This window comes from Syzygium oleosum, unplaced genomic scaffold (genome assembly GCF_021117445.2).
Source record: "Syzygium oleosum isolate NSW1041296 unplaced genomic scaffold, Sole_v2.1 Sole_v2.46, whole genome shotgun sequence".
Lineage (NCBI taxonomy): Eukaryota > Viridiplantae > Streptophyta > Magnoliopsida > Myrtales > Myrtaceae > Syzygium > Syzygium oleosum.
The window spans coordinates 1,879,904-1,892,887 of record NW_026607530.1 but is presented as its reverse complement, the minus strand read 5'-3'; the positions used below and the strand labels follow the sequence as shown (position 1 = coordinate 1,892,887).

Sequence of the window (12,984 nt, the reverse complement as noted above, 5' to 3'; positions counted from 1 at the left end):
AATTCCATCCGGTCCTATTTCATCCAACGAGCTCAAATTCGAAATATATTCTAACATATTTGGTTTAACGTCCAAACCACTCTAACTACACTATGCTCTCATTCTAATTGTTCGTCGGTAGGAAATAAATGATCATTTGCTTTTTAATATAATGACACGTTTTATGAGAATATTTGAGTTGTTAAGGGAAATTACTTGTAATTAATTAAAGGTAAGTCTTTAAGGCGAACAGATCAAAACAAATATTTCATAGTAAGTAGTAGTACGTATATGCTTAGGTAATGCTTAGGTGGAGCATTTGTTGTAGAGAATGCAGCAAATCCAATCTTTGTAGTATGAACGAGATTTTTCTAATTATCCGGAGTCCTAAGTGTTAGAATGACAAGCGATTCTTTAGGAATATTTCGTTACTCTATATAAATAAATTGTTATTTTACAATACTAGATTGGGATTTTAAATATGCCCAACTATAGATATAGAGAATCAAATATTTTTAATCCAAAAGTTTAAAAGCACAAAGTGAACAGCACAAAGGAGAAACTCGAAAGAAATTGAGCGTGTAAAAAGGCGTACCTCCACAATTGTCCTCCACCTTATTTTTCTTTTCTAAAGCCATCAACTTTATTGACTATAAACTAAAAACTGCACTTGCTACGAAGTTGCCTATACGCGTTTTGGATGGCAAATGAGATGGGATTCAAATATGTGAAATGTCATATGGCGAACTCAGAGACCAGGTGAGAGGGCTGACCTTGCCAAGTGCGAAGTGAGCTCCTATGGCGAACTTAGAGACGGGAACGAGCACTAGCAATACATCAGGAGGTGAGTACCAGGTCTTCTTGAGTTTTACAGGGCCTGATACTTGTCGTACATTCACCGATAGCCTCCACCAAGCCTTGGTAGATGCCGGGATTAGTGTTTTCACCTATGACGAAGGGCTTCGATCAAGTGACAGAATTAGTGGCAACCTTCTACAAGCGATCGACAATTCCAAGCTCTACATACTCATCTTCTCCAAAAATTACGCTTCAAGTGACCGGTGCCTCAACGAGCTTGCGGAGATGGTGGAGAATGCCTCTAAATATAAAGAAGATAGGAAAGAGCAGGTCATACTACCCATCTTCTACGACGTGAAACCCGCTGACGTGAAGTTGAAAACCTCGTTGTACAAAGAAGCCATATCGAATTTCAACTCCAAGGATATAGAGAGATGGCAGAAAGCTCTCAAAGAAGTTTGTGGCTACAAGGGATGGGAGCTGGAGAAATATTCATGGTAACAATCTAACCATGATTGTGAAAATTATTTTGTACAATCGGGCCATTTTATATTTAAGTAAATCTTCTATTACGGTAAATCGTTGGATGTTTATATTTTGATACTTCAACTATTTTTTGCCAGAAATTCTGATTCTTCTACTTGATATAAAGATCAAACGTTTCTCTTCTATATCCTAAACTTGATCGCGTTCCCACCTGGTTGGTTAGTAGATGGTTGGTCAACATGCAAATTTCTCACCTTTTCTCAATTGAAAATGTTCAACTTTGTGGCAGCTATGCGGAACTTATCCAGGCGGTTGTTCAAGAGGTTATGGCCAGGCTCGAGACAAGACAGAGACGTGTAACCAGAGATTTAGTTGGAATGGAGGATCGAATAGCAACCATAAACAATTTATTAGACATCGACTCTGATGGTGTGCGGCTAATTGGAATCTACGGGATGGGCGGCAGCGGTAAAACAACACTTGCCAAGATTATCTTCAACCAACTATGTCCTCGCTTTGGGAAAAATTGCAGCTTTCTTGACGACGTGAGGGAAACAGCAAACACCAATCGTTTAGAGAAGTTGCAAAAAAAATTATTGTTCGATGTCACTGGAAAGGAAACTTACATTACAAACGTTGATCAAGGGACCAATAGGATTGAAGATACAATTTGCAACAAGAAGGTGCTAATTGTATTGGATGATGTTGATGAGGCCTACCAGATCCAAAAACTAATTGGAGAGAAAATTTTCTATCCTGGTACTAGAATACTTGTTACCACTAGGGACAAGAGTGTTCTGAATATCGGGGGATTTAAGTATGAATTCAAGGATTATGAAATGATGGGGTTAAGCAGCAAAGATGCACTTAAACTTTTTAGTAGGCATGCCTTCAACGAGGACTCTCCTCCAGATGACTACTGCACTCTTTCAAAGGGCATTGTCTATACTACAAATGGACTACCTTTAGCTCTTCAAGCAACAGGTTCATCCCTCTTTTATAAGAAAAACAAAGAAATATGGAAAGAGTGGCTAGAGAAGCTAAAGAAAACACCTCATAAGGATGTCTTGGCAAAGCTAAGGATTAGCTATGATGCCTTAGAGGGGTATGAAAAACAAATATTCCTCGATATTGCATGCTTTTTCATTGGTGAGAATAAGACTAATCCAATGTACATGTGGAAAGATTGTATGTTTTACCCAGTGGGTGCCATCGAGGTCCTTATTAACAGATGCATGATAAAGGAGTTAGACGATAATAGCCTTTGGATGCACGATCAGTTTAGAGATCTTGGAAGGAAAATTGCCAAAGATGAAGGAACCCGATTGTGGGATAAAGATGACATCATTCACAAATTAAAATCAACAGAGGTAAAGTATGGCCAAATTTGAATTGAAATTTACTTATAACCTCTTCTTAATTGATGTTTCACGTTTTTGAATTGGGAGCTACACTTCTACTACATTTTTTCTTTTCTTCTACGAAATAAAATAGTGGGATATTGACAAATTCCTCTTTCTGCTCCTTAATGTCATTGGCAGACCAAGGGAAGCGTTGAAGCACTTCGTATGAAACCAAGGGGTTCGTCGAAAGATCCTATAATTGTCACTTCGGAGCAAATTAAGCGATTCCCGGATATAAGGTTTCTTTCGTTGTGTGAGGTAAACTGCCAAGGTGACTTTATGGGCTGTCTTTCGAAGTTGAAATGGATCAGTTTGGAGAACAAATATTCTATTCCTCCTGGACATGCCGCTGGCCATTGTCAACGGCTTGAGGCAACTAATTCGTGGCATCTAGAAAACGTGGTTGTGTTGAATCTTTCTGGGGTTGATATCACAGAAGATGTGTTCCAGAGCCTAATCAAGGTATGCTAGTTTCACCCTTAGTCTAATTTTCTCATTCACTGAAGGTAAAAATCTGATGGATTTATGATCTAATTTTCTCATTGGTAGCCTAAATCCATATTTATTTCTTGTCTATCCTGAGGTTTCATTGGCTTTTGTAGGAGGCAAGGAAATTGAAGGTTCTCACTCTTTGTTATAATACGCTGATACATGGGAAACCAACTTTTCCCCGGAACTCAAGTTTAGAGAAGTTGACGATTTCCAATTTTCTTTCCTTGAAGGAAATTGATCGCTCTATTGGGAAACTGACGAAGCTAACTGACTTGAGTTTTGAGTTATGTGTCGAAATTGAAAAATTGCCTGAACAAATTGGAGAATTACGGGAACTGCAGCACCTCTCTCTTAGGAGTTGTGATAGCTTGAGGGAACTCCCCGACTCGGTTTTGAAATTAACGTCGTTAATGAAGCTGGATGTATGGGGCACGAGAATTACAAGGTTACCAGATTCCATTGATAGACTATCAAGCCTGTCATCTATCAATGCATCATTCACATCGATTGAAAAACTGCCCAGTACAATGAGCAAGCTTCTTTGCCTCCAAACACTGCATTTGAATAATTGCAATCAGATACAAGAGCTGCCGGAGCTCCCTAGAAGTTTGACCACTCTACAGTTGACATCTACTTCGTTGGTGACTGTCCCTAACCTCTCATACCTTACTAATCTAGTTGAACTGGCCCTGTCCGATGGCTCTGAATCTGTTGCCAAATCAGATATAATTCAAACTTGCGACTTGCAGTGGATTGGGAGTTTATCCAGACTGAGCAAGCTGCAATTTTGCTTTTCAAATGTCTGCGTTTCGACTATGGAGTTGGGTTCCCTTTCTCAGCTGAAAGAACTTATTCTACATGGACTAGACGTGCCAGCTTTCAAACAACTTCCATCATCAGAGTTGATGGTTCTAGAGCTCTACGACACTCGAGGGAAACAAATACGGCTTCCTCCATCGGAAAAGGAGACTGCAACCGTTGCATCAAGTTCGAGAAAATCGGAAAAAAGCAAGGTGTTACGGCAAATTGAAATTATTTTCACGGAAGGCCATAAATCATCGGATGGGTCAGTTCATCTGCGGAAGGAGCCGGGGTGCAATGAGCTACAAGCTCCCGAGTTGATTGATCATTGGAGGGGAGACTTCCATTTCCCAAGCTCCATAAATACGCTTCGAAAACTCGTTCTGTGGGGGTGCCCAGGGGTAGAAGATATTCAATTTGTTCCTACGCCGTTGTTAATATTGTCTGTTGGAGGGTGCACTTCATTAAAAAGATTAGGCGGTTTGTCAAACTTGAAGTACCTGACGGAGTTGACTCTTAACCGGTGCTGGAACCTGCAGGTTGTCGAGGGCATTGACGAGTTAAAGTTTTTGCATCAGTTGACAATTGATCGGTGCGGATCAGTGGAGAGGATTCTTGATCCATCGAGCTCAAAAATACCAGATAAGTGCTCAATAAGCATAAAACGTAGTGGGAAGTTACCTGACTGTGGTCGAACTCACAACTCTTGGGGGTCTTACAAAAAGATTCTGAATGGAACTGAAATTGAAACGGCGGACTCTGAAACAGAAACAATGCATACAGAAACAGAGGGTTTTTATATAACAGTGCAGGGGAACTTTATATTTAGATTCGATAAATCTGAAACAGAAACAGGGGATGCTCCGTTACACCTCTCTTCTATTGTTACAGTACCGGACATGAACTCTATATTTGAAAGAACGGACTCTGAAACAGAATCAGAATCAGAATCAGAAACAGAAACAGAGGAAAGGGTGCGCCTTCTTTCTATTCATAGATCATCGCTGTTTCTTCTGCTTTACTTGCTTTCTATTTCTGCTTTATTAAAATTCCCGATTTACTGGGAATCTCCATATGCTGTCTGTGTGTCCACTTCGGTGGCGAGGTGAGGGATCTTACATCCCTCACCATCTATAACGAAAGGGCCTTTCTTAAGAGAAATTTTTAAGATACCTCAACTCAACTCACCTTATCGTTTCCTTCTGCAGGCAGAGTCGGTAAAACAAAAAGGACAAAGAAAGTTCGATTATTTTTCGTGAACAATGGATTGAATTGGGATTAGGGTTCTTTTTCACGTTTTCTTCTTCCTCTCTCCCGCTGCTCAAGCAAATCACTGTCGCCCGATCCTCAGTCGCTACTCGCTCCTCGCAAGCTTCAGTCCGTCGTTTGCCATCAGTCGCCATCGTCTCTTCTTTCCCAGGTTCCGTCGTCCGCAAGCTTCAAGTTCGTCGTCCGCAAAGCTTCAAGTCCTTCGCGAGCTTCAAGTTCCATGTCCGTGAGCTTCAAGTCCTTCTCCAGTGCCACTTTTCACTCTGGTGCACATTTTCTTCTTCAGTGCCGCTCAGCTGGAGGAATTTGGTGCATTCATTAACTCCATCGGTGGCGGGAGTCACGGGCCTGAACTCAAGCTCTGGATCACTAGCTAATTGCTAAAGAACAGGTAAGAGTGGTGTGGAGTTGGTGTTTAGTTGAATGTAATGGTGTACTTTATCTTTGCGTGGTTAAGCATGAGCTCGAGCTCTAGCTCCAGCTTCATATGGTAATAGTTGTGTAAGGGTCTGCTTTCTTGCAATTGTTTGACTATTTGAGTGCCTAGTCTAGTTATGTTGCTATGCTTTTGTGGACTGCTCGATTGAGTCTTATCGGGTGCATCTTCTCGTGAAGAGTTTATCTGTAAGTATATTCTAAAGTCTGGATAATGGTCGCTTTAATGAGTATCCATGTCTCTTTATTACCTGTGAGGAGCTCTTGATGATTGAAAATGAAGCAAACAATGCTTCTCTTCTTGGTTCATCATGCAGAATTAAAATGGTATATCCAGTTTTTTTTTCTTTTCATATTTTGGGCAGTTATGGTTTCCATTGGTAATTTGAGGTCTGCTGCATATGGTTGGGGATTCCACAGGTCAATTTTACAACGTGACCGACTAGACAATTGGCTAGACAAAGTACACACGGCTTTGTTATCTATTGAAAGTAGAAACACCAAATCTTGTCGCTTCATGATTACTCCCACGTTCCTGTTCCCCGTTTTGCAAATAGCTTCTTATTTGTATTGAAAGAAGAGAGAAAAATGAGCCACTTTGTAGTAAGGTTCTTGGTCAGGCTCTTGGGCAGCTTAATTTACTTGCTTGGTGCTTCATTGCTTTATGCCTAATTCTCCGCCGAAATTAGCAACTCCTTCCTGCTTTCTCACGTCTAAGACGAGTCCCAAGGAATTTCTTAAAACTGTGGCGACTTGGTTTTATCCTTTGGATGTGTTCATCGGAACAAAACTAGAAGACCACCCTGTATTTAAGCATATACATGACATACAGAAACCAATCAGAAATTAGAAACCAGCGAAAGAGCTCCGGCATAAGGTTATGACATACTAGGCCCTGCATGAGACTCTGCACGAGGAATGCAACCAAAACCACCATCCGAAGTCTTGCAACACACTATATATCCGACAGCCTTCTCCACATCTATCGAATCCAACCATTTTAGCATCGCAAGACAGCATATAGCACAAGAAGAGAACATTCGAAGGGAAAAATGGGTTGAAAGGAATGTCGATTATTTAAGAAACATCCTCAAGAAGCACAAAAATTATTATTTATCAAAAAGGAGGACAAGACACTAAGTATCGACTTCTCCCCATATATCCCCAGAGAAGTTCCGTCTTCGTTTTGCACTGCTCTTATGTCAGGATCACAGTTCAGGCACAACAATGTAGAACATTTGATACCAGAGATTATCCAACAATAGCAACTTCAATCTCCATAGAAAGAGCCCTCCTCATCAATGTTTGGCTAGCAATATACACACTATAACTGTAATCAAAATTCCATAACATGACATAAGATGACCTCTTGCATGCGCAATAGAGCCTAACTTTAATTTTATCGCTCTCATGACGTTGAAAACTTAATAGCATAAAACAACACCAACGAACTTGCATCAATGGTAAGAATTTGCAAATCTAGGTTGCTTTTCTCCAAAGGATACAATCTATCACTTTATTGATTTCGAGAACATCTAACTTGTCAAAATTGGGCAAAATTTACACAACACTGAATGTATACAGCAGATGCGGATCATGTCCAATATTTGCACCAAAGCCGCCTGCACAAGCAGCCCTAAGTGTCATTCGCATTTTGTTCTATAGAGTCAAGTTTTAGATCATAAATACATTAAAGCAACACTAATCACTCCTAAGACGTGGTGGTTATCATTGCAATAGATGAGAAATATTTGATTGAATGTGCAGTGGAGGTTCAGTTAGCAAATAAAGAAGCCAAGAGACAAAACAAATACAAACCAGACTCGTGTTGGCATTGCAGGATTTACGAAGCCACTTCATTTGAATCCACAGTGTCAAGTTTTCCAAGAAGATCTAGAGTGGTCAATCCCCAATATGCTCCATTCAATCTCAAGTGCTCTATAGCCACCGGCTCAAAACTATCCTTCTTCTTAGTGCAAGATCAACCCAGAAACTCAAATCAACTCCGAAATGCTGAACAGTAGCAGATCCAGATAAACCAAGTCATTTTCAGTAACTGGCAGGAAGTGGACAAGAAAATAACAAGAGAATTGTAAAAATTTCATACCTACCTTTTCAACAGACATCATGTACTTGACATGTTCATTGCCAGCGAGCTCGCCCATCTGCCGTAAGACGTTACATATTTATGAACATGGAATTAAATCTTAAGCACGCCACCTAAGAACTCAGCAACTCAAGTGCAAAAAGCATATCATTACAAGGTTTGGTGAGGTCATTAAGGATCACAACAATCCTGTAAATTTAACATAATATTAGGTTCGACTTTGTTTCGACTAATCGCATACGTACTAAACAGAGGGAATGAAGCTCGTCTCTATTTCTAATTGGAGAAGATGTGCCCGTGCGCAAATTGCTTGCATTCCAATCTTAAAAAGTACCTCTCTCCCTAATGGGAGCTTCTCTCTCCCTGCTATGGGAGCTTCCTCTCTCGATTACGATCTGAGAGTTTTTCCTCTTTATCTACTGCCCCTTCAATCCTCCATCGTCTTCAACACCCTATGACTCTGTGCTTCCACTTTTACCCTACGGCATACCATTTAATCACGCCACTATCCTGACGTGGTTTTGGATCCTTCTTCACTGCTGGTTTCAATAGTTGTCACTAGTTGATGCATCTTGAAATCGAGCCTTCTTAGTTGTTGCTTGCCTCAGCCATCTCACTTGCTTGAACCTACAATCCTTTGACAATCGGGGGATCCAACCATGTGCAGACCAAGTGCTCGACAAAATGCTTGATAGAGAGTTAAGCTGGGATTCTTATTGTGACTATAGGAAATAAAAGAGCTAGGCGATGTTAATTGCGGACTTGTGCACGTGCTGACAGAAGATGAAAAATGGGCATTGATGGCTTGCCCTAATTAGCTACCGGTTTACAAATGAATCTTATTTGCTGGAACTACCAGGGTTTAGGCTCACCCCTGACAGTCCAAGCCTTGAGAGCCCTTGTGGCTCAAGAAAAGCCTAAGTTAATAATTGTAATGGAGACAAAAAAAACCGTGAAAAAAGGGTGATGAGGGTAAAGAGAAACCTCAACTTTCAGAATTGTTTTATAGTGAAACCAGAGGACATATCATGGGGATTAGCAGTAATGTGAAAACAAGTAGAAGTGGGAGTAGACTTAGCAGGGAAACATTTCATTAATCTTCGTTTAAAGGAGAAGGGGGATCATAATGCAATGAGAATCACTTTTGTCCATGCACCAAATGATTTCCAGGAAAGGCTTGTGCTATGGAAGGAGCTAAAAGGTATTAAGAGTTGCAATGACCTACTGTGGGTTGTAATGGGAGACTTCAATGAAATCTTGCATCATTGGGAAAAAGTAGGGAGAAGGGCAGCCAAGAATTACCGCCTTGCTGCGTTTCAAGATTTTTTGAATGATTGTTGTTTAATGGATGTAGAAAGTAAGGGATGTGCTTTTACTTGGGTAAATAATAGAGACGGGGGAGATTTGGTTAAAGAAAGACTGGATAGAGTCCTTTGTAGCGTAGAATGGAGAGTAAAATTCCCAGAAGCTGAAGTTTATGCCCCACCGGCCATTGGTTCAGCCCATAGCTCTCTCTTAGTATCCTTATTCCCAACGCAACTAAAAAGAAAGAAAATATTAAATTTGACGCTTATTAGATAGAAGATGAAGAGTGCTATGATGTAGTCAAATCTGTTTGGGAGTCACCAAAATCGGGAAGAGTAGATATGACAGGAAAGCTGAGATGTGCAGCAGTCGAGTTGGAGAGATGGAGCAAGAGAAAATTTATAGACTTATCCCGACTAATAAATTCCTTTAAACTGGAATTTCAACAGTTAACAAATTCGGTTAGTGGAGAACAAAATGGGGGAAGAGTTAAGGAGCTGAAAGTAGAAATTGAAAGCATTTGGCGACGGGAGGAAATGTAATGGGGGATGCGCTCTCGCATAAACTGGCTGAAATGGGGAGACAAAAATACTCGTTACTTTCATGCCACAACCATACAAAGGAGGTAGAGAAATAAATTATAATACTGAAAAATTCTAAGAACCACTGGATTCGAGAGATTGAGTAGCTCAAAAGTATGACTACAGAATATTTTCAGGAGCTGTAGAGTACAATGGTCCCAGAAACTTTCAACCAGTCATAGAACAATGCCAAAGGATTATGTCGGAGGAAATTAACAAAAAAATGATGGCTAATTTGAATATGGAAGAAGAGAGGGACGCGGTTTTCCAGTTGGGTGCAACCAAATCTCCTGGTCCAAATGGACTAAACGGCCAATTTTATCACCATCATTGGGGGATACTAAGTCAGGATATGTTCAAAATGGTGACAGATTTCATTGAAACAGGTACGTTTAATCCTTAGCTGAATAGAACTCATATTGCCCTTATTCCAAAGGTGGTGAATCCAGAAAGTCTTGACCAATTTCGGCCAATTAGCTTGTGCAATTTGGATACAAGATTATTTCAAAGGTCTTGGCAAATTAGCTTAAACATTTTCTTTTTCTTCCAGAACTGATAGCTGAAGAACAAAGTGCTTTTGTTGGTTGGGGGGGGGGGGGGGGTTGGGAAAGACACATTCAAGACAATATCATGGTAGTACAGGAGGTATTGAATCTTAGAATTCGAAATAGAAAGAAGAAGTTTCAAGCAGTGCTCAAATTAGCTATGAGAAAAGCCTACGATAGGGTAGAATGGGATTTCTTGGAAGCATGTTTGAGCAAAATGGGTTTCGATGTCAAATGGGTAGCTCGTATTATGTATTGTGTGATGTCGGCTACCTTGAGCGTAAAATTTAATGGTGAACCACTGAACTTCTTCCAACCTTCAAGAGGATTATGTCAAGGTGACCCACTCTCCCCTTACCTCTTCATTTTAGTAGCTAATGTACTTTCCTGTCTTTTAAAGAATGCGGTGGAGGAAGGAAGTATAATGGGGAATTAAACTAAATAGACATTGCCCAACCCTATCCCATCTTTTATTTGCAGACGACTCAATATTCTTTCCAGATGGAAGGGTTCAAGAATGTCAGAATGTCGCAGGAATTTTAAACCAGTAATGTATTGCTTCGGGACAAGCCGTCAACTTGAATAAATATGGCATCTTTTTTAGCAGAGACTGTCCTATGAGTTTAAGAAGGAATACGGCGACGGAAATGAGAGTCCCGGAATTAGAAAAAACCGGAAAGTACCTAGGGATTCCATCGGATTGGGGCCAAACTAAGAAAAAAATGTTCGCATGAATTTTGGGTAGAGTAAACATGAAAATTGAAGGGTAGAAAGAAAGGATGATCTCAAAAGCTGGAAAAGAAACACTCATTAAAGCAGCGATACAAGCTCTACCACAATATGCCATGTCGATTTTTAAACTGCTTGTCTCCATTTACCGAGCCATCGAACGAAAAGTCGCAAATGTTTGGTGGAAGAATGGTGATTCAAAGACAGGACTTCACTAGAAAAACTGGAATGCTATGAAAAGAAGGAAGGACCAAGGAGGAACGGGGTTTAGAGACTTATTATCCGTTAATAAGGCCATGCTTGGAAAGCAAGCTTGGAGGATAGATCAAAACCCTTCTAGCATTTGGGTACAGGTACTCAAAGGACTATACTTCCCATATAGTAAATTCTAGCACGCTAGAAAGGACAGTCGTGCTTCATGGGGATGGCAGAGCATATTGTGGGGAAGAGAGGCAATTGCTAAGAATGTAAGATGGCGAGTGGGGAGTGGTAGGGATATCAAGATTAGGGAAGATAGATGGCTGAAATCAGGCATAATTGGAGAAGAGGAACTTTGTGGGGAGCCACAAACGGTAAATGAGCTGATTAACACTGAGGAAGCAAAATGGGATGAGCAAAAATTGTTTCAAATGTTTGACAAACATATCGCTGAGGAAATTTTAACTATCCCAATAGAGGACACTAGAGAGAAAGACAAAGTTATGTGGACTCAAACAGAAGCCGGCATTCTTACAGTCAAGAGTGCGTACAATCAAATTTGGGAATCAGAGAACAAGCAGAACACAACCCAGCCATCATCTTCTTACTAGCACCCAAAAGAATTATGGGGTACGATTTGGAACATGCAAACACACGAAAAAATTAAAACTTTCATCTTGACTCTATGCCGTAACGCGATCTCGACTACTGAGAATTTGGGGAAAAGGAAAATTATATCTGAACCTGTGTGTCCTCTCTGTCGGCAAAGCCCAAAAACTATTGAACATATCTTTCTGCTGTGCAATTGGACGAAAGGCATTTGGCGACACCCAGACCTACAAGTGGAAATAACAGAGCAGGGGCTAGACCACTTTGAAATTTGGCTACTTAATCAAGTTAGGAGGACGGGAAACTCACCTTCATCGGAGCGATTGGCGTCTGTGCTTAAGGAGATGTGGAAAGAGCAAGGAACGATTTTGTTTTTAAAACACGAGTTCCTGAGCCGTCGAAGGTAGTGGACTCTGCATTGGCGATTTGCAAAAGTTTTGAGAGATGGAACCCGGAAAACAAGAAATCGAGAAGGAAAGAAGGGTTCTCACCTGAGGAATGGAAGCCTCCAAATAGCAGTGAGTTGAAGGTGAACGTGGATGGCTCCTTTGAGGAAGGTAGATGGGAAGGGAGTATAGCGTGCGTTTGCTGAGATTATATCGACAGGTTGGTGGATGGGTTTGCAAAGAGAGTTTGTGCTTCCCTAGCTCTCCTTGAGGCATGCAAGCATCTGAGGTCGAAGTCTTCTTTGCACTTTGTGTTGGAGTCTGACAACTTGAACCTGATAAGGCAAGTTACAGATCAAGAACAAGCTTCGTGGGAAGACGGGGCTCTTATCAAGGCCAGCAAGTTGGAGATAGCCCATTCCAAAAAGATGAGACTAGTCCATTGTACAAGAGAAGGAAATAAAGTCGCAGACTAGATTGCCAAGGCCCATAGACGTAACTGCCTTTCTAAGGGCTAGCTCACTAATCCTCCTAGTGTTTTATGGAGCCTCATTGTCTCTGAGGCTCGTGTTTTGTGTAATGAAGTAACATCTTGAAGTAATGAAGCTTAGTTATCTTTTTTGACCAAAAAAAAATTGCTTGCATTCCCAAAAACCAAATCAAGCCTAAAACAATATCATAGCGTATATTCAAAGAAAACATGTCATTCAGACAAACAAACAAGGTTCCATCACAAGTGATTCGACTAACACCCATTGGCAATTACGATTGAAGAACAACTACGACATACACTTCTGATACTCGATTTCACCTTCTTATACTACTATCTATCTCGATTACCGCAAGAGATCTCCCTCATTT

The 12,984-nt window shown here is 40.7% G+C and overlaps 1 protein-coding gene, 1 long non-coding RNA gene and 1 pseudogene across 2 annotated transcripts; 1 reads left to right on the top strand and 2 right to left on the bottom strand.

Moving 5' to 3' along the window:
* Nucleotides 1-625: 625 nt before the first annotated feature.
* Nucleotides 626-5,896, top strand: LOC130136562 (disease resistance protein L6-like). The gene is made up of 5 exons (XM_056306591.1): nucleotides 626-1,274; nucleotides 1,553-2,633; nucleotides 2,805-3,128; nucleotides 3,269-4,933; nucleotides 5,168-5,896. Exons 1-5 carry the CDS (start codon nucleotides 778-780, stop codon nucleotides 5,216-5,218), a joined length of 3,618 nt encoding a protein of 1,205 aa, XP_056162566.1. The 5' UTR covers nucleotides 626-777; the 3' UTR covers nucleotides 5,219-5,896.
* Nucleotides 5,897-6,422: 526 nt separating this feature from the next.
* LOC130136577 (geranylgeranyl transferase type-2 subunit beta 1-like) lies at nucleotides 6,423-7,828 on the bottom strand (annotated as a pseudogene).
* A 283-nt stretch (nucleotides 7,829-8,111) lies between these two features.
* LOC130136585 (uncharacterized) lies at nucleotides 8,112-12,361 on the bottom strand. The gene is made up of 3 exons (XR_008815410.1): nucleotides 12,229-12,361; nucleotides 11,873-12,150; nucleotides 8,112-8,397 (listed from the first exon to the last, which is right to left on the bottom strand). It is a non-coding gene; the product is annotated as an uncharacterized LOC130136585 (long non-coding RNA).
* Nucleotides 12,362-12,984: the final 623 nt, after the last annotated feature.

Excerpts from the sequence above, each read along its gene's own strand:
- LOC130136562 (XM_056306591.1), top strand. The coding sequence starts at position 778 with ATGGCGAACTTAGAGACGGGAACGAGCACTAGCAATACATCAGGAGGT. Across the intron at positions 1,275-1,552 it reads GAGCTGGAGAAATATTCATG|CTATGCGGAACTTATCCAGG; the intron begins GTAACAATCTAA and ends ACTTTGTGGCAG. Across the intron at positions 4,934-5,167 it reads AAACAGAAACAGAGGAAAGG|GCAGAGTCGGTAAAACAAAA; the intron begins GTGCGCCTTCTT and ends TTCCTTCTGCAG.